The sequence below is a fragment of the Streptopelia decaocto genome, assembly GCF_964273445.1.
Source record: "Streptopelia decaocto genome assembly, chromosome: 6".
Taxonomy (NCBI): Eukaryota; Metazoa; Chordata; class Aves; order Columbiformes; family Columbidae; genus Streptopelia; species Streptopelia decaocto.
Genome location: NC_138660.1, coordinates 61501114 through 61523259, shown reverse-complemented (window position 1 = coordinate 61523259; position 22146 = coordinate 61501114). Strand labels below are relative to the sequence as shown.

Here is a 22146-nt window from a genome sequence, read left to right as displayed (position 1 = left end):
CTCCCAACAATATTTAATCATAATCCGTTGCTGATTTATGATCTCCGAGAAACAGAGCTTTCCAATACCCTTTTCAAAAATCTCTTAACATTGTTATACAGCGGATCAGTCCACCACCTCAAAGAAAATCCAACAAAGAAACACAAAGAAAGACAAAGTCTGCATTAATGGGGTTGGAGAGATACTACCCATCATCCACAGTAAGCACCATATTAAGGCATTCACATAGATTCTTCTTGCCCAAAGAATACGGTGTGAATGGCTTTATTATTCAGGCCTTGTATTGCCAAAAATTTAAAATAAATAAATAAGTAAATAATTTTCCTTTACTAAAAGCCTCAATTTGCAATGCAGTGGTTAACAAAAGCCCCTGAGTCACTCTTATCCAGCCATTACTAGGTGGGGAACGTACACTGGAAAACTGCCACTAAAAGCTTAACTGGGCTCCCTAACCCCAACATTGCTGCAGTCCTTCCGACCCAGTGGTGCCAGGATTACAGAACACCACTTCCATGAAAGCTCCTTAGATGTCACACCCATGAACTACAGTATTTTGTATTTACTGGCTACTGCTTAACTCTGTTCCTATCTATGAAATAAGATGTATTAGAATATGCTGGGAAATTTTAGAATCCATGCACTTTAATAGTAATGTTTTTGGCCACCACTAATCAGGACATCCAAAGTTGTTGCTATTTTTTATGCAGGAAGTAACAGTTATAGCATAGGGTCATCTAGCTCACCAAAATTGAACACTGGTGTCAAAATGTACTAAAGGTTTTAAAAAATTGAATGTATGCTTCATTGCAGCCAATTCAAACTTTATATTGCTTCATTAACATTATTTGACAACCCACTCTCTATAAACGTGCAGTCAAAAGTCTCATTTCCTCTGAAGAGACCAAACACGCAACGTATCAACTACTTCTAAAAGACCAGAATACAGTATCTTCAAACTTCAAACATACCATGGTATTTTAAGAGATGTGGCGCTACATTTCTCAGTAAAATTAACTCTGGGGATAAGTAAATGTGTCAAAATGGTGATACAAAGATACACGAACTTAAATAACCCAGGCTACTGGAGCAAACTGACAGCACCTATAAACTGGATAAAACAAAACCGCAGAGTATTCATGTTTCATACCCAGAGCTATAACTACAGCACTCCACCTAGAACATCCAGCTATTCTGAAGCACTTTCACAAACAGGCTTTAAGCCAAGTAGTACAAAGTAAGTAAGACTATGATGTGAGGCAAATACACTAAAACATGAGAAATTAAAAACAAGTTAAAGAAAGGAAAAAAAAAGCACAGATGGAATTATGATTAAGGAGGAAGAGAGCAGTAGTTTTTCCTTCTTTATTCTTCCATACACACACAAAACCAAGATCTAATCAGAGGACCACCGCTACAGATTTGTGAAACTCACCCTTCCCAAATCTTTAACAGTTTCTGGAAAACTGCTAACAAACCTAAGCCAGTACACTGCGCACCCCTTAAAATAACTGGTACTCAGTCAAACTCATTTTCACTCCTGAGAAAAGTAGTAGTTGATCTTGATAGCAATTTACAGTTTTGTAAAATAAAAAGTGACCTACCAATAGTGAGCAATACCGTTACACTTCAAAGACTTTTAAGACACGAGTCTTAAGATCGTCTTTACCTCAGGGCTTTTTTTTTAATTGAGAAATACAAGCTATAAATTACAGGTTTTCTACAAAATACTCTAACCCTTGACATCACAGTATTTACTGTAAAACAAATGTTTAATGTTAGCTGCTTGGCAATACTATCATTCGTAACAAGCAAATGGAAGACTGTAGAAGAAAATATGTTTCCATTTCTTTCTTCTGAATAGCAAATTGTTTAAATAAAACCTTTTGATAAAATTATTTCAGAACATAGTTTGTGTTGCTTTCACTTCAGCAATAAATACTTATTCCTAAGCTAACATTCACAAGAAATACTGCACTGGAAGATTGCTGTGATCATGTCTTCTGCTTAGTATTAAACCAAAAAGGAAGCCTCAAGTACAATACTCCCTGTATAAGAGAAGACATTATAAAGTAATCCTGTTGAAAATTGCAAGTTAATGCCTCAATGCAAAAAGGCTAGTTTCACACACTCCGAGAAAAAACCCAACATATTCCCTATTCTGTATTAGGCACAGAAGATCTCTCCAATTTCAGGTTAATGAAAAAATGGCATTAAAAAAAAAACCCAAACAAACAAAAAAAAACCACACACCAACAACAACCACCACAAACAAACAAAAATGACAGACACCAACCAAGCAAAACAGCACACGCTTTTGTAGATGATATTATCTGACAATGCACCCTAAACAAAGTATCCATCACTCATTTGGAGTTTTTTCCATCACCTTCCAGCTCTCTATAGGGATCACACAAATCCACCAACATGTATGTTGTACTAAAGGCTTAATCATGAAAACCAGAATTTGCGCTAATCTCTTAGTGTGAATAATCCGAATTCTTCTTACACTCAATGTAAGAAACTGCTACACCTCACTTATTTTTCTGTCTCATTCTGTCTCACTCAGAAGTAAAATACTTTTTCAGCGTTGAAAACTCATTTTAAAATGTTATTAAAAGAGTGTAAAAACCAGGCTGTGACACAATTTGCTCTCCATTCTACTTACACCTTGGATTATTGTACGCTAGACATATCCACAGGGAGAATTGCCCAACATGCGATGCACACACACAAAAAAAGTAATAAAACAGCCCTCTTCCAACACTATTGTAGGCAGCACGAATATAATATTTTCCCCTCATACAACATAAGGAGCGGTCTAATAGGAACCCAGGACGGCCGATACGAGCGCAGCCCGGCAACTACTGCTAACCCGGGGGGCTGGACCCGAACAACCCGCCCCTGCAACACCTGGCAGCCCCAGCGCCCGGCCCCGCCGCCCGGCTCCTCAGCGCCGGCTCGCCCAGGGACCAACATCCCGCAGCGAGGAACCGCAGCAGTGCGGCCGGGACAGACCCCAGGCCGGGCCGGCGCAGGGCTGCTGCGGGCCGAGGGCACAGCCCCGAGGCCGGCCGGCGGCCCTACGGTGGGCCGGCGCAGTAGCGCAGCTCCAGGCCGCCGTGCCGTGCCCCGCTCCCCCGGCGGCGGCCGGCCCTGCCTATATTAGGGAAGGGAAGCCGGCCCGGCCTCTCCCCGCCGGACCGGGACCCCCCGTTCCCACGGCGGGCAGGTGCAACCGGCCCCAACGGCTGCTGCGCGCGCACCTCCCCCCCCCGCGCGGGCCCGCCCGCTCCGGCGGCGCGGCCGCTCTCCCTCCCTCCCTCCCTCAGCGGCTGCCCCCCGCTCCCGCACTGCGGGCGCGGCCGACCGCCCCCCTCCCCCCGCTCTCCTCAGCGGAGTGCGCGGCCCCGGCACCGCCGTACGCCCCCCCGCCCACAAGGGCGCCTTCCCCGGCGGGGCGGCGGGCTCCTTACCGCGGTAGCGCGGCCGGCGGGCTGGGGCCGGCGCGGCGGCGGCCTCACGCACGAGGGGCGCTTAACCCCATCGCCAGCCCCGACAGCCGCCCGGGTTCCTCCTGCTGCCGCGGCGGGGAGAAAGGCCCGCCTTCCCACCGCCACCAATAGCCGCGCAGAAAGATAATGATTAACGGCGGCTTGGGCCAATCGGCGGCGCGGCGCCCTCCCCCAGCGCGGCCGGCGAGTGGCGCCTCTCAGCTCTTGCGCGGTGGCAAGCCCGCCCAGAGAGCAGCGGCCAACCGCATGGCGCTGCTGAGTTGACAGACGAACAGAGCCACCAATAATAACGCCACCTTGGCGCTGAGACCAGCACTGCCGCGCCCGCCCCCTGTGGGCAGCCGACGACCACTGGCAGCGCGACGGCCCCCAGACGGACTGTTCCCGCCGCTAATGACAGCCCGTGTGTCCCCTCGGCCCCCCGCCCCCAGGCAACGAGAACCCTCTCTTGACCGTGACGCGCCCCAGCAGGCCCGCCGCCGCCTGGCATGCGGTCCATCCCAAGCAGCATCACCGCAGCATCACCCCAGCCTCGCCAGGTGCCCCCCGGTAGCCCTCCCGGCAGGCGCACCAGGCGCCCGCACCCCGGGCCGCCGCAAGGCAGGCTGGGAGCTGTAGTCCTCTCCGGGCCCCTCGGCCTGGCTCCAGCCCTCAGCCTCTAGAGCCGGTGGCACCGCCTGAAGCGCCCCATCCTGCGGGCTCCCCGCCCAGCCCGGCCCTTAACGCCATCCCTGCGCCTGCCGCCCTCTCCTCCCAGCCAGCCCGCCTCTCTCGGAGCGGCCTCTGTCGTGAGGTAACCGCACCGCTTTCCTTCCTCCGTTCCGCCCCTCACAGCCCCCTCCGCCTTCCCTCACTCCCCCGCGCACCATCCGAGCGAAGCAAGGGCCGGTACGAGGCACTGCCGAGCAGGAACAGGCCGTTTAACTCGCACCCGGGGAAGTGAGATGGGGGAGCGGGGTGGGGGGGAAGGTGGTGCAGAAAACATAAAGTAAAAACGCTCCGCGGGCCCGGAAGCGCCGCGCGCGCGAGTGCGCTTCCCGCCCCGCCGCCCTCTGTCGTGCGTCACTTCCGGGCGGCGGCGGTTTGAGCTCCGAGCCCGCGAAGGTGCGGGGGGTTGGCGGCCGGAGCTGTGAGGGGCGCGGCGGGGCCCGGCCGGGCCCGGCCGAGCTGCCCTCACCTGTGAGCGGCCTGTCGGGAGCAGCCGCTTCCAGCCTGTTCTCTGTGGTTGTGCTGTGTGCCCGGCGGCGAGGCCCTGTGGTACGGGTGGAGAGGCTGGGCCGGGAGCGCGGCCTGGCCCCGCGCTGAGGGGATGCGCAGTGAGCGGCAGTGGGGTTGCCCTGGGCGAACGAGCTTCCAGATGACCCCTGTTCTTTCTCAGCCCATGCTTGTGCCAGAAGGTCTTGCTATTCCGCTCGGCCTGGCCGCCGATGCTGCTGCTGGGTGATCGTAGCGTGTGCTCGGGTAGTTCTGCTGTTGCGTGGCGCTGCTGTGTGCAGGGAATTGCGTATGTCAAGAAAATCGTTGCCTCTAGGCAGGTATTAAGGTGTCTTTTACTCAACCCTAGTACGCTGGCCTGTGGAAGAGCTGTTGCATGCTACAGAGCTTTGTGATGTCCTTTGTTCTGATTGCTTTTTCTTGTAGCTTTTTTTTTTTTTTTTAAATGCTGTGTTTTAATGACTTGAATAGTTTGTCAATTCTTTAACATTCCACTGATGGAAAAATGATTGATGAATCAATCAGCCAAGGTTGCGTTATTTTCTTAGAGCCTTAAATTCACTATTAAGTTTTACTGAACATACAGTTGTGGAGCAGTTACTACTATCAAGAGAAAACTTATGAAGCAAATGCTTGATGGAAATACTTGTTTGTTTTAGGCATCTGCTATTAAGCTGCTTTAAAAGGCTATGCTTAGTAGCCTGTAAAAATAAATAACAGGTTTATAGAGTGATACCGGCTTGTGTTGACAAACAACTATTGCAAAACTCAAATGGTCCTTATTGAAATACTTGTCAGTCCTGTACTCAACCTTCCAATAAAAAAACATCACCTTGGGTAATATCCTCAACAAGTTAAGTCTCCATATATATACACCTCAGAAGGAGAAGTGTCTATAGTGAAATACAGTATAGCAGCAACAGAACCAAATCCAGTTTGTTGTGTGTTCTTTGTTTGTTTTAAATTTTGTTTTACTAGTATTTACACTGTGTTTGTTACTCAGTGGTTACTTACTTTTCCAGATCACTTATGAGTTCATTGAACATAGTAGAAGTTGGAGCAGATTACTTTGAAATATTGCTGATGTTGTTTCTCTCGTGTATGAACAGTCTACATGCTTTTATTGGAAAAAAAAAAAAGTTTTAGTGCAATTTTTTCACATGACAGCTCAGTTTTCTTAAAAGATAGAAGGACTTTCTTAACAGTTTTCCTGGAAATAATTATTGTACAAATATATTTCTAAAACCTATTCTATTTTAATTTAATTGATTTTGAAAAATAGTGGAAAGTGCACTGCATCAGCCCTTTTATAGGTGCATTGTTGTAGATCCCCTTCAAAAAAACCTTCAGTAGACTTGAAAGATAAGACTCAACTTCGCAAAAGACTCATTGACTCCACCAAATAGACACGTTTATTATGGTGTTCCCAAGTTCTGCACTTCATCATTTTTACTGATTTTTATGCCTTATAAATGAATCATGTTGTAGTTCCATGAGTCTTCCCCATTCCTGCTTTTAAAAGCTGTGATCATTTACTGCTAGCTAGTCCTGAGGTACTAAAGCAAATTTGGTTGAAAAGTTACTGGGTTTAGTAATTCAGCTACTTAATCTTTGATTCCCTTTAAAACACTTGAGAAAATATCGTACGTTTCTTTTATTTTTTTACTCATAAAACTATAGCTGAATGAACTGAGTGAAAAGTTAGGTCTCCACACCAAACCTTTTAGGTCTACTTTGTGAAAACTAAAGTTCCAGAGCTTGTGATCTAGAGATGTGGGAAGGTTGATGGGATGTGTATTACAACATATTAAGGGCACAGAACCAAACAAAAAATTGTAGTTAGAGAAAACATGCACTAAAATTGCTATCTCTTCTTAGAGCTTCCAAATCTGCAATGGGTAGAACAGCAGTAATAAATAAACTGCTCTTCTGCTACACAGACTATTTTTTTTTAAGACTATTTTTATTTGTTGACATTACTATGGTGGTATACATAATTGATCTGTCTCAAAACAAAATATAAATGACCACCACTGCCAAAGTCATTTTACACAAGGGAGGCATAAATTCTCAGTGTAATTATTACCTTAGGAAATCAATAAAAAGGAATTTGGTGGAATTAATTTCTTTCTCTTGTCTTGTTTCATCACTGTTCATACTTGTTTTCTACACAGCCAAAATAAATCTTTCATAGGGCCAAAATACCTTTCATAGTGCCTTTTACAGCTTTGGATAGCATAAAATAGTGCTGCAGATATGAATATAGACCGAATATGGATTTTTTAAATCACTGCTGTTTATTCAGAAATCATGATGGAAATATATCTTTGAATCTTCAGGGTGTGATTCTTTGTATGATTATTAAAAAGTGTGTGTTTACAAAATTTTCTTTAGAAGTAAATCACGGAAGTGAGTGATGAACAGGTTTGCTGGGTCCACCAGTCCTGCAGCATACTTGTGTAATTTTGGCTCTACAGAGATGTTCAGTGTTTTTCTTTGCCAGCTGTCTTGAAGTACTTAAATCAACTTCAAATGAAAAAAAAAAAAAAAAAAAAGCTCTGTGGAAAATATTGTGATAAAACTATTGAAGTGATTATGATTGCTTTCGCAACAATTAGAGCTGAAACATTTCTGTTTGCTCAACTGAGAGATGAAGTGGGTATTTACCAGAGACTTATGACTTTTCCGTGAAATGCATCTCTTGGATATACAGGGCTTTCCTTCTGTTAAACAAAATTCACTGATGAGCATGTGTCAAAGGGCCTTAATACTGATCATAGTACTTTTATCTGCTGTCAAATGATCCAGAGGCCTGGGGTAGAAGAATACAGGTTTTTTTAGACATATGAGATTCTACTTACAAAAATGGGAGACAAAAAAAAGTCACAGTCAATAGTGCAATCACACTTAGACAACACAAAATATCTGGTTTGCAAGAGAAATCCAGATTTCCTTTCTCTGCAACTGGCTATTTTGTTGATATTCAAAAGGTGTCCCTCTTTATCCTTGGACAGGTTATGTTCTAGAAGTCTTCAGTTAGATGTCTGTATCAGGAGGAGGTTTAGCAGCATTGGGCTTGTCTCTTGTTAGGTTAGCATCTTGAGTGCGTGGCCCGATATGAATTGAGGGACAAAAGATTCTGTTTTTCTGCTGATAGTACCAGACTTACTTGAGAACTGGGATTTCTGTACCTTGATCATGCTGTTGAAAGCATAAGAGCAGCCTCTCTCCAGCTGTGAAATTCTTGATGCTGTGTGAATCACTTGTACTCATCCAGTGAGGAACATCAAGTGTTCAGACCCTTGAGTTACTTGTATTTGAGCCCAGGGTTAAAACCATGTTTATACAGAAGTCCTTAAATGTGTGTATATATGTGCACACACACATCTATGATTACAGCTAGGATTGTTTTCATACATGTGCTATAATATTTCTAGGGCTTTACATGTGGGAAAAAGGATAGCTCTTCAGGAATATGCTTCTTAAAATAGATTCTCTACCAGTTAAGTATTTTAATATGGAATAGACCAAAATCCATGCTAAATACAACCCTTATGCCTCAACTTTGAATGTTGCTTTATATTTTAAATTTAAATTCACTTTTTCCTCCGCATAATTCACTTTTTCCCACCTCATTGTCCAGCAGAATGGTACGCTAAAATTGTTGTGGTTATGCACCTCTTCATTGTAGAAGTGGTAATAGATGCCCCAGAAGGTGTGTGCGCAGAAGTTCTCCAGTGTTACCCTGTTCAATACTTTCACTATGATAATCTCATGGACTTGACCATGGGTTGATCTGCAGCATTTTTTTTTCCAGTTCTCTGAACGTCTGTGATGTGTATCTTGATAGGTATACCTATAACTCATAATATAACAAAAAAAAAAAAAGTGCTTACTCATCTTCTGTCTGTCTGGATGTCATTAGTCTGACTGATGAAGACAGTGACAGGATACTGCAAAATCCTCTTTTTTTCTAGAGTTCTACAAGACTTTAGTGGATTTTTGGAACAATTAAGTCCTTTGCGGGGGGAGGGGAGCAAGGTGGGTTGGTGGTCCATTTTTTATTTGATTTGGATTTTTTTTTTGTCCTGTTACTGCCATTTTTGTCAACAGTACTGACTGCTGGATTTGTTTTTTCTCCAACAGTGGCAAATTCCCGATAGCTTATTTTTGCCAATCTCTCTAGTCCTCTATTCCTTCCCTTTTCCTTTGGATTTCCCTGATTTTACGACAGTATTACCTGTCCAACAAGCCAGGCTCCGGCTGACTTGGCAGTGTGGGGGGACCCCAGGCAGCACCAGGGTCTCCCGTGCCACCTCCACCGGGCTCAGCACCATGGAGAAGGTCCCGCAGGGACCAGGTGCTTCCCACCCACTGGGGAAATTTCCTGGAGGATCCCCTGGCTCACCTCGGTGCGAGGATTGCTCAGGTTTAATCTGACATAGGCCTGTGGAATATGGAATGTTAAAAGGTGTTTGCATAGTTGCACTAGAACAAAAGCCCCGGCTCTATCAACTTGAGATATATATACGTGTGTGCGTAGTGCCATATTATCTTCATATTATCTTCATATTATCTTCATATTATCTTCATATTATCTTCATATTATCTTCATATTATCTTCATATTATCTTCATATTATCTTCATATTATCTTCATATTATCTTCATATTATCTTCATATTATCTTCATATTATCTTCATATTATCTTCATATTATCTTCATATTATCTTCATATTATCTTCATATTATCTTCAGTGAAGAGAAGATGACTTCAGCTGGAAGAGTGTGTATCAAGTTTTGGAGATAAAACTTCATGAATGGAGTTCTTTGGGAATGCAGAGGTGCTGTTCTTTCACTGTGGCATATAATTTCATCTGAATCAATCTGGTTTACCTTCTTGCTTTTAATCCATGATGTTAGAAGAAAACTGTTGCAAACTCTGTTTTGCATAATCATGCTTTATTATGTTGATTTCTTTAACCATTTGCCTTGTCCCCAACTCTATCTTTGTAACCAGTCAGTGTAAAAAAAAACAGGTTACTTAGTCCTGCAGGTCCCTGAAGTGAGTGACCATTTAGCTCAGCACATTTCCTTTTCTGAATATAATGGTTAATCCCATTGAATCATCTCTGACTTCTTCTCAGTTGCTTCAGAAATAAATGAGTATAAAAATATCTGAGCGCAACATGCTCAGAATTTTGCTGTCAAACCTGCTGGCACTGTATCTACTGTTAACAATACAGGAAGCATATTTTGGCTGATGTTCTTTGTTCCTATACTTGCTAAGGTAATCCTGCTCCTCACGCAGGTCATGAATCTAAAATAATTAGGTAATGCTTTGTTATAAAGATTTGTTGCTTTCCTCGTGTAGTTAGCACACTGCTACTGGATTTTTTTAACCATTTGTTTGGCTAAAGTCTATTAAAGTTACAAGAGAATAAAAGCTAGTATTTCTTCTCTGACCCTATTTCCTTGGACAAAAAAAAAAGTGACATGTTTAGTCTGAAGCAGTATGAGAATTTTCACTGGTTAATTCTGTGGTTTAAGATCATTTCTTTCAGAGGGGAATAAAGTTCCTTACTCTTCCCCTCCTTCCCCCATTTTTTTTTTCCTTTCTTTTTTTCTTTTCCCCAAACTGGACGTGTTTTGCCCCTTTCTCCTGATTTGATTCTTAGGATTAAGAACTTTAGAGGACTGTTAGTTCCATCATCAGAAGTTTAAATAACCTTTTTTTCCTGTAACTTTTCTGGAAAATGTTTACTAAAAGAGTTGCATTTCCATGTCTATAAGTAAGATCTGTTTGCATGGCCACTAACTTTTATTCATTAATAAGGAACTTTCTTAAATAACTATTTCATAGCATTGAGAAAGTGATATATGCTGACATCTTCATACTGGAATAGTTAGAATATTTTATTGATATGGAGGTGGTGGGCTCTTCTTCCATCATCTGCAGTATTTTATACTTTCTAGGGAGAATTCTAAAGACTTGAGAAAAATTGTGTAGGTATTGAATATTTCAAGATGGGGAGATTATTATTGTTCCATGAAGCTTTATTCTGTAACATTATTGTAGGCCTATCTTTTGAATAAAACATCCTTTGTTTTGTTTCCCTTAGGTTCAACATGGCTAGTACATTCCAGGAAACACCTACACTTGAAGCTTCATATCCAGAAAATGTTGATGCTAAGCTGTCGTTTCTACCTGAAAGACTGAGAAAGAAACTGCTTCCTTTTCAGGAGAAAGGCATCATATTTGCACTTCAGAGAAATGGCAGGTAAAATTCTCATTGTATCCTATGCTAAAAATAATTATTTTAGGTAAACGGAAATTCATTTTTACAAAGGCTATGCAATACCAGCAGCTCTTAGGTGAGTTAGGTTACAGGAATCTTTCATAAACTGTAAGGTAACTTGGTTTAAAATGAGGGTTGTTTTGTCTTTTCCCCAGAGGATGAAGAAATGTTTAATAATGCATTATGTGACAAAGTGTTGTAGTATCAAAGATCTCCTCATATAAGAGGAGGCTGGTATCAGTAGGACCATCCTTTTTGTCATGTTAATAGAGAATTCTTAAAATAAGTTAATTCACATTTGTTGCTTTAGTTCTTAATGGCATGGTAGAGCTGTTAAGAGAATGACTAACAGATCTTGATGCATCTGTGTGGTATTCTATTTTAAACTTGGTACAATTCTGGCATGTAATCAGGGTGTTCTGGAGCTCACTGAGCTGCAACAGCACAGCAGAAGACGACTTACAAAGTGCTCAGTTAGCAAGTGCAGCAACTGATAGAGCAGGTATTCAACAATTAAGTACCTGATAAGTCAGAAAAATAGTTTATGCATCAGAGGCTGGAAATATTTTGTTGAGTAAGAGCCTGTTACTAAGTTACAGGGGCAAAGAAGAGGGAAGGGAAATGCTATTCCCACATTTATAAATTTTTAGAAAATTTAGGCAATGGCAACCTAAACCCATGAAACTACTGCATGTTGTTCTTTTGGAAAGTAACAACATTTTAGAAGTCTGGCACAAATTAAATTATTTTAGCTTACATTTTAAAGAAGGATGAAGGTAGTTTCTGATCATCATCTTGCTCAGAACAAGAGGCTTAGGGTCTAAGGGGGTTGATGGCTGACTTCTGTGATTTTTTTTCTTTTTTTTGGGAGAAATGTGCATATCTCTAAAGGTGTAAAATTGGAAAGGAAAAGTTTATCATCAGTTCCTGCAATTACATGGAACTTTTGATCAAGTAAAATTTCCTCTGAAATTTTTTGCTTTAATTCTATTCATTTGGCCAAAAACCTTCAGCAATTATAACATTGCTGTCTTCAGGGAGTGAAGCAAGCCATCTATTTTATGCTGCCAGAGTAGAAAGATGAGCCCAGCCATTGACATGCAAATCTGAGATTGAAAAGGCTTTATGCTGTATTTGCACTGATTTCCCTGTGACTGCTGGTCATATTAGGTATGTTCCTGCTACACAGTGTGACTATGAGAATGAATGCATATGGTTTTAATGGATCACTAAGACTTAGAACAGACAGTAAAGTCTACGTTATTGTTGGATTTATTAAATCCCAAGCACTTGGCTACCATATCTCAGTTGATCTGATTCTAATAAGGGAAAGTGAGGTTTATGAAGTATGTAATTGAGATGCATTTTTGTATACAAAGAGTGAAATAACAGAAGACGTGTATAGTTTCTTTAATGTTAATTAGTGTAGGCTAGTGGATATATTTGAAAGTGGCATAATCTTTTGCAGCTTTTTGTCTATTACAGACTTTTCTCAGGAAACAGCTTAACTGTAGGGCTAGATAATTTTTAATCAGACATTTCTTCTTTTTTTTTTGAGAAGTAACAATTGTCTGCAATAAGTACCTAAAAAAGTTTAGAATACCTAGGCTGACGACCCTTTGGCAAGGAGAGAATTATGTTATTTTACTTACGGTAATGACCTCTATGTTTTCTTTTCTTGAAACCCTTCACTAACGAAAGACTGAGTAATACGGCGCTAATGTTTTTAATGTGGCATGCCTATGAAAGTATTTTTGTAACGATTGTAAGAAATCTCATTCTTTGGCATAGCAAATTCTTTATGTTAGCTGGGTTAAGTTGAGGATTTGGTGTACACTCCTCAGCCAGCCTTTGTGTAAAGTAGAATGTATTAAGCCAGACTTTCCTGAGGAGTATTTTTTTAAATTTATCCCTTACTTAGGCAGACCTGATTTTCTTTCTGTCCTAAAACAATATAGGAGTCTCTGCTGCTTGTAGCTGAGTTTTCTTATTAGTTTGTCAGCCCTTGGCTCTCCCTAGTCTTTCTCTTTTGTGTACTCCATAATGATTTAAGCCTTCTTTCAGTATTCCCAGTGGTATATTTTAGCAGAGTCTGGTACTTTTCCATACAAATGTCTTTTCTAGTTTAAAAAATACATAAACATAAGATTTGAAGTAAACAGTATGTGCATCTCAGCTCTTCTTCTTTCTTCTCTCCCTCAGGCTATGCACTGCCTTTGCAGTCATCACTTAATCCATGCTTTGCTGCAGTGGCAGGGAACTGGTGTAGAGAAAGTGTTCTGTTGTTGATTGAAGAGATTCAATTAATATTATCTTAGGTTAGACAAGTACCCACTGTGAAAAAGTATTTATTATTAGGACAAACTTTTGTTTCTTGCATGGAAGGGGCTGGGAAGAAGCTATTAATTCCCTTGTATTTCCCCAGAGCAAAAAATAAGTATGGTGTTGTGATTTGTGCTTTTGATTAATTAGTAAATGAATCAAAGGCTTTTTCAGTAGATGCTGCAGAGGTATTGTCTACACTAACAGAGACTACCTAACACTTTTCTAGGCAATAATAATTCTAGAGCCAATAAGACAGTGTACAGTTCGACATAGGCTAAGATAACCTTTTAGTTCAGATACATGCCTTAAAGGTAAATAACTGCATGGCTGTTTATTCCTTCCTAGAAATAATCCTGCAGAAGTGCACTTGGGGACAGGTACCTAGGGATAGAAACAATATTTGACCTTTACTTAAAACCTCAAACATTAACATGCAGAAAAGATTGGTGCACACAAATTCTGTTCTTGAAAACTATTTTATTGGTATGCTTCTCTTTCAGGAAAAGTGTAAGTTATTTTTAAAAATATGTATTTATTTATTTATATGTGCTTTAAACTGTCTCTTAAATAGAAAGCAACAAACTTGTCCCTTCCAGGAACATAAACTCTTAGCAATGGGCTTAGGAAATACTTAGGATTGTTCACCTCAGTTGTGGGTACGCTGTTGGGAGATGGAGGTGAGCAATTCTCTCTGCTCTTTGCTGGTTATTAGTCATAGTTTGGGGAGATGTGTACAAATCCCCGTTTCTTGAGAGCTCAGGATAACCTATTTGCAAGTGAAGAGGCATAAACTGAAAAACTTAAAGTAAACATGTCATCTTGCCTATTTCGTTTAGTTTTTCTGAGCAACAGAGTGGAATTTCCATGTAAAGTCTGTGAAGTATGCAGGAGAAGGCTGACTTGAGAATGAAGGCCAAAACAGTACTGAGAAGTCGCCAGCCCATGGTCAGGCGTTAGCGAAGAGGAGGTGACAGTGTCAAAGCACAATACTCTGGAAAAAGTGGTAGAAGTTTGGGCAAATTATCTAAGATGCAGAAATATTGTACTGGTAAGGATTGTATTCAGTCTCCCAGTAATCCTTAGGAAAAAGAATGGAGTGACTGTTTAATGAACATGTAGAAGATCAAACAGTTAATACTTTTCAGCAATTAAATATGTGGTAGCTCTGTGCGTACTGTATTTTTAAAGAAAGTTTTCTGTTTTTTAAAGACGTTGGTTTGTAATGTTTTTGAGTACATTTCACATCTGACAAGTGCCAAAGGAGAGAGAGAGAGAGAGATGATTACATGAAGACACTAGCTCACAGAATGAGGTGCAGATGCAGGAATTATGAATGAGAGACTGAGCCAAAATCTGCAGAGCTTTCATGGCCAGGGAGGTTTGTTTGGCAGTGATGCTGGAGGAACTGGGAAGCAATTCAAATGGAACCAAAAAATGCATTGTCAATAAGTGAATGTAGAGTGTCATTCGGGAGAGGAATTGTGTGCAGTTAAAAAAAAAAAAAAAGATTTAAGAACAGAAAAAAGAAATGGTAGTAATCGGAAAAATCACCTGATCTTAAATGTGGAAATTTAGCAGCAAGAAGAGAGAAGAAAATACAGAGTATTAGAAATACAGGGCACAATTTGTTAGAATGGAAGAGAAGAACCAAGTGAGATAAAGACTACAAGTGTAGGTAATAGGTTGTCAACAGTGATGGAGTCAGAGGAAAAGGTTTTAGTGTTAGCTGTGTGCGATGAAAGTTTGCCATGGGAGAATCCAAAATGAAAAGTCTGGTGTTTAACTATGAGCATCAGGGAGAGGGCAGATTGGAAGCGATCCGCTTTGAGTATGTGAGACAAGCTGCTTTAATGCAAGTGAGAAAAAGCAAGGTCTTAAACAAGTATGAGTCAGATTCTGACTGACTTAATGGAAGTTGGAAGGAGGGAGAGAACATAGGCAGAAGAGAAAATTACCCAAAGGTAGCTGGGTAAACAATTTAAATCCACATACTTTATGATATCTTTGTATTGTATTGAAGGGGGGACAAGTTAGAGTAGAGGACATAAATCAATATAGATCAGCAGAATTGCTTATTTCAGAGATATATGCCAGAAAACAAGTGGGATATTCTGTCAACAGTTGAATGGATGGTTGTTTTTGAAGTATTTGGAAGGTACAAAAGTATTTTGAAGTATTGGTATGGAGAAGGAACCAAGTGTAGGAGAAAACTAAACACCGTTTTCGAGACCTTGGGGTACTAGAGGGAAAAGAAATTGAATCTGGGAACTACTGAAAATGGGGAGACTAGTGAAGAGACATTTTTCTAGGTAATTCTTTTCCTTCTTGCCTGTTTCAGCTAACTTTAAAGGAGGAAGACATGCAGAGACTAGTTCTTCTGTAGCTCTTGCAGTGCAGATCACTGCAGGGAGTGGGTCACTTGAGAAAGTAACCATAAGTAACTACATTTCATTAAAAGCCATTAGACTGCATTCTAAGGAAGAGCTACTGTTGATCCCAGGTATTTCAGACACGCCAATTCATACCGAGGTTAAGGTTTGTAGCCTAGATTGTCAGTAGCTGAAATTAGTTGATGTTGTTCCAACTGTTCCAATTAACTGAAGTAAATTTTTCTTGCATTAAGTCAGTCGGTGAATCAATTTGTCTCTGAAGTCAGCAACTGAGTAGGTAAAGTGGTTTTATTATCACTATTAGGTGTGTTCTTGACTAGAATTTTTATCAGTTAACAGTTCAATTAATATATTCTAAAAACCTATTGAAGTATCTGAGCTTAACCTTCAACTTGACCACTTTGATATGTGTTATTCCACACATTTTTTGTGAAAGCTACTACAATATGTTGGTAAATGTGTTCTTGTAGCTTTCAGATCTTAGTAAAGCATATTTAGATGTTTTTTTTCAGGTATATGTTGAGGACTGTTGGAGAAAAGTATGAGACAGCACAACTCTTCTCCTTTACACTCCTTTGGAGAATCATTAACACTGCAGATGTGGCAATTCAGTGCATTTTACATTAGATTTAGGGTTGGTTTTTTTTTGGTTTTTTTTTTTTAAATACTCAGTGTAGTTCAAGAGCAAGGGTATAAGCTAGCTTAAATCTTCTGGGGCTCTATTTTTGGTGAAACAACCTTGATTATTTTTGCAAGGAAGTCAGCTCTCTTTGTTCTAGTTTTAGGACAGCACGCTGTGATTACTGACACACAAATGTGCTTGCGCAGTTTTATATAAAAATGTACTAAGTTCAGATTCCTTAAATAACCCTCGGTTAAGATGTTAGTGCTAAAGTGTTGGCTTGCGAGTAGGAGGTAAATTATATGTTGTAGCGTTATATAAAACTGACTCACATGAGTAAGTGAGAATCCCAAGAATATCAGGACACCCACACTAGTGAAAAAGAGATGCGAGCTTCCTCTGTACAACATGTTCCAAAGGGTGCATTAACAAAACCAGCTTTAATTTATTTGAGTAGTAACAAAATTTTTCAGTGTTTTAAGAAATGAAGTGCTACTGCTTTGAGTATTTGTATTCAAAAATGCATTTAAGTGAAGGAGTTCTGGAAAAGTTACCTGTGGTTCTAACTACTTTTTCTGCATAAATAGCTGTTGAAAATTAATACACAAGTTAAATTATCCCCACAAGCAAGGAGTAGGTGTATTGGATTGCTATAGCCCGTTAGCTTTTAATCCTCTGTGTAAGGAAGCAGAACTGTCTAGTTTAGACAGAATATGATTGCAAAGTATTTCTGTAGTTACAAGAAACCTCTAGCACTGACTGTATGACTTTGTCGGATTCCTGGTTATATAGACCTTAGATATATGCCTGTGTGTTATTAATTGGTCTTCTTGCAAGAGCGAAGTTCAAAATGAAATTCTTCATCTTTGCAAAGATACTTTGTTGAATTAGTCATAATTAATATAAGAAACTCTATATTGTTTGCTTGGTTAATATTGCTAACATTTTAAAAGAGGTGAACTAAATGTAACCCAGACACACAGAAATAGAAATTATTTTCATTTAAACATTTTTTCCTTCTCTGAAACTCATTTTTATGAATCTGTTTTAGTATTAACCTCTTTCTGATGCAGACTATTTTCACGTGGCTATATAACATATGCTACATGAGCTTAGCCTCAGTTTCCTTCTGCTTCTCCAATCAACTCGTCTACGTAAGATTTTAAAGATCTGCTTCTCCTTTCACTTTGCAAAGTTGGTTCCAATCTTGACATCAGCGCTACCAGGAGCTCTTTCTGTGCGCTTTGAGGTTTGAAAAGTTATGCTTTCAGTCCTTCCAGAGGCAGAACCTTCCTGACCAGAGCTTCCACAGGGCTAGCTTTTGGCTTTCTTTATTAGTTCCTTTTTTTCTTTTTCTTTTTTTCCTAACTTCTAGTTTCTTGCCAAGGTTTGCTGTAGTAATACTCTGTACATGCACTTTTGCTTGGTGCTTGATACCTCTACAAGACTGTTCCATTAATGCATCCTAACTCATGACTATCTGCTTCTGGCCTTCTGATTCATCCAGCCTTGTGTGGTCCCATAAATTATGTGGTTCTTTATATCTAGAAGAAAACTTCAAACACAGTGATGGGTTTTGTGCATAACCTCAGGTGCTTGGATTTGTGTGGGGATTAACACTAAGGTTTTGGACCTATGTACACCTGAGGTGAACCAGCACAGTAGACTTATTGCTCTCCTCTCTGCATGCATATTCACTTATCAGGATATGTTCTCACACAAAGCTTCCAGTTTTGCTCTTTGTATTTGCATTTTAATGGAAAATGTAGTTTTATTTTAAAGCAAATACATCTTGAAATCAAAAGGGTTGTTAACCTAGTGGACACCAGACTATGTGGTTCCCTTCTATCTATGAGAGATACCACAGTGTCTGAAGCCCATTGCTAACCCTACAACTGTAAAGAGGTTATGAAGAGTAGGAAGATTGTAGCAGAATATGCTGCACCCCAATGAGATTCTGATGCTTTCTGTTAGGGAAAAAAAAAAGCAGATTTCCTTGATAAATGGGCAGGGATTCAAATGCTACCTACAGGATTCACTGTGAAGAAGGAAACAATTAAAAATGAAATGGGAAAGAATCTGAAAGAACTTGCCATTGACTGTGGTGCTTTTTGCACCGTTGAACTTTGCTACTGAGAGTAAGTGTAACTCAGACACTTTAAATGATATTTTTCCCTGCTTCTCTGAAACTTTTGACCATGTGGGCTGAGCTTATAACAGGATATGAAACTGCGTATCATAGCTCTGATTTATATTCTTGGATAGAGCTATTATTAAGGTGTCATAGGAACAGATGGGATATGAATGATGAAGCTCAGATTGGGTAACTACCAGTTGAGAGGAAATGACTAATTGAACTTCAGAGAACAAGAAGTCTGTCTTCTTGCAGTCAAAATATGTGAAACAAAAATACATATTTGTCCCTTCAATGTAGCTGAAGATCTGTTTCTTCTGCTTTGACAGCATGGAACCTTTATGTTCATGTTGGCAGCTTGTCTGACTGCAAAAATATAGAACATACTGAAGCTATTTTTAAATAGAGGCTGCATATTTTTAAGGTTATGTAAAGCAAAATGTAAAGTGTTGCTTTTTAACAGCTTAATTAATCTATTAGACTTCTTATAAGTTCTGTGTGATCTGGGCTATAATGATGGGGAAGTTCTTTACATTTCAAATGTAATTTTTGTGATTATAAATGGGGAACACTTTATGGTTTCCTCTCAGTAATATAAGCTATTTTCATTGTCCTAAGTCTAATGAAAAAAATATTGTATTTTGTAACTACATTAAGCAGACATCTTTAAGGTTCTTATTCTAAAACTGTGAAAGCTACAGAGGATGAATGCTCTAAAATGCATTAAGTCATAAAATAATATTAATATTCTTAATTTCCACTTATGTTAGTTTTATCAACTTCAAATTGTATCACAATCTCATCCTGTGTGTCATGTCAAAACTCCTATCGCGTGTGTCAATAATGTTAATTAATTGGCATAAATCAGCAATTTAAAAACTGTAGTACTTCAGGAATTGGGGTATGAACAGTGTGGATCAAAGCAGTGATTCATGTTGCTGTCTGCATCATAACAGAGGACTTAACACATTTGCATACTCTAACTGGAGCCTTAAAGACTATTTTGTGCACCTGATTCATATAAATCTGTGCCTAGTCAAGTGTTTAAATGACTAAATGTATGGGTTGCAAGTAAAGGAAGCGGATTGAAACGACTTATGACAAAGCTATTTTGTTATTGGGTGGCAAAAGAGAATGAATACTTAAGTAAAAAGCGAAATATCACCATAGATATGTAACTTTTAAGCACATGGGCATTTCTGTGGAATCCCTATTTGTATTGGTACTGCAGAAACACAGAAGATAAAATGGTGTTGATCACTTTACCATGATTATCTTTTAGGAGTGGTTACATTATAGATAAAATGATGGCAGTTACTTTGTACTTCCATTTATTTACCAGCAACAAAATGCTGAGCCTCTATAAATACTTAAAAGCCAGGACCTTTCTCACTGCTATGTAAGAAGTTTTATTTCTGACATATTAGGTGGAAGTTAATACACATGAAAACAGAAGATACCCTATAGCAGCATACTATGAGCACAGTTTGAAAATGCAGAAAGAAAAGCGGAACAACTTTTTATTCTTTGGCAGATACTGAAGTAAAAAAAGTTAGAGTGGCTACAGTTCACTCTAATGAAAAAAAATCTCATTTTATGGAAAAAACATCTGTTACTGTGGTTGACATATTTTTAAGACCTTTTATTTTAATTGCTATCCAGCTTCTAATTGTCAGAGCAATTTGTAAATCACTCTGAATTTCTTCATTTTAGCTTGTTATCCTGAAAAAAAAGAGGGTCCAAATAGTTCACATATACCAAAGAACAGTGTAATACAATCTTATGTAGTCTCACTTTAATTTCTGTGTGTCTGAACTGACATAATTAACACTTCATTATTTATGCAATTCTGCTAAAATATAAGTTGATATGTTGAGAAATACTGTATTTGTCAGCACAAGTTGACAAGGAATATTTGTATTCCTGTCCTCTTTACCGCATTTCCTTACTACCAGATACTACCAGATGCTACTTGGATGCAATAGACTCTTGGTTATTGCTGTATTTGTGCATTTGCTCTGATATCCTTATATTAAATATGCTATATTGTTGAAGGTCTTTGGTTTACTCTCGAGATGCCTCTGCTCTGTAGCTAATTGCTATAGTCTTACTAATTTTTTGCATTTGTGTAAAGAGTTTAAAGGACTCTGCAACACTAAGTTGCTGTGCACTCTAATTGATTTCAGGCTTCAAACTGTTTGTTAAAAACACAATTAATGTCCTGAAAGCAGATGGCCTTTGAAAGAATCTGCAAGAAGAAAGCCTTGTTTTGTAAACTTCAGTTTAAACAATTAACAATGAGTATTATTAGTAAATGGAAAAAATAAATCAGTTTTTGAAGTGAGCAAAAACTGTCATTATTTTAAAATTAGAATTGTATATTAGTTGTCTGCAAAGAAATGTCTTTGCCCAGCTGCAAATCACAGGCATTTAGGCCCCACGATCATGAGTTGCCACTAAAAATAATTCTCTTCCTGCCTTTTTTCTTTTGTAAATCTGCGCAGAGTTGGGGAGGTTTGTTTTGTTATAATTTTTTCCTTTGTTTTCATCACTTCATCCCTAATGACTGGGGGGGTTGGGTGGTTACAAAGCTATTGCAAATAGATAGTTTGTTACTTATAAAAATTAAGTTATATAAGAAACATTTTGAATTTTTGTGTGTGTGTGTTAGTTGAAAGATACTGATGAAAATGGTTGACCTTGAGATTGACACTGGCAGATGGAGGGAGCAAACAGCAGTGTGCCCTCTTTCTCGGGATACCAAACATTTATCTCACACATCATGTCTGAAAAGTGCAAGTGAACATTTTCTTCTGAGATTTCTGTTTTGACCTCAGAAATGTCCTTTTTTCCCCATGGCAAGATGCATGGCATTAGACACAATGGCAGCTCTAAGTGGATGGTGCTATAACAAGCGTTAATCATCAGTATAAAGTGGCTGGGATTCGTGCAGAAAAGACAATTTCTGTTGTGGTTTTGGGTAGGTACACTAACTTCAGAGCACCTAACACTATAAAAGCAGTTCTGTGTTACTTCAAAAGGTTTTCAGTATCAAAATACAGAACATTTATGTCTCAGTGTGTTAAATTTTATTATAGACGTAAAGACCTGGAAGAACTTTTCCACTTTTTTATGGAAGGAACATTGAGTTACATGGTACAGTGAGCACATATCTAGTTATATGGCGTAGGAGTAGTTTCAGCTTCTTTAGAATTTGCAGTGTCTGGGAACAGACTCTGAAGAAGACTTCATCCAGAGCAACCCATCAAGACCAGTTTGTGTCCCCAACTGAAAGCTACTGGGGATAACAAGTGAAAAGCACAAGGCGGAAGGATACTTGAACCAGGGTGAAAACCAGCAGAGTGGCCTGTAAAGTTTGTTCCCTTCCAGAGCTTGAAACATTTGATAATTCCTAAGACTTGGTGCTTTTTTTCCTGTCAGTAAACATTTATAAATCAAGCGAAGCAATGGACTGCACAGAGCTGTCAGTCTATTGCTGTCACTTAGTTCAATGAGCAGCACCCACTGCTGCATTTCAGTCAGTGGTTTGATGAAGCCCATGCCCTTTGTGTGGCACTGTGATGCCAACTGGTGGGAGTTATTATTCCAGTTTGCTTTTTCTGACAATATAGAAAATTATACAATGCTT

The 22146-nt window shown here is 39.7% G+C and overlaps 1 protein-coding gene across 5 annotated transcripts in view; it reads left to right on the top strand.

The window, feature by feature from the left end:
• The first annotated feature begins 4185 nt into the window (after positions 1-4185).
• Positions 4186-22146, top strand: part of ZRANB3 (zinc finger RANBP2-type containing 3) — a 43907-nt gene continuing 25946 nt past the window's right edge. The window contains exons 1-2 of one of the 5 annotated variants that reach the window (XM_082057306.1): positions 4186-4305; positions 10850-11008. In XM_082057306.1, coding sequence (XP_081913432.1) covers positions 10857-11008 — 152 coding nt within the window. In that variant the 5' untranslated portion in view covers positions 4186-4305; positions 10850-10856. Of the gene's footprint in view, positions 4306-4341; positions 4401-4588; positions 5048-10849; positions 11009-22146 lie in introns of those variants that run through there. The other 4 variants (XM_082057304.1, XM_082057305.1, XM_082057303.1 and 1 more) reach the window with 4 other exon arrangements.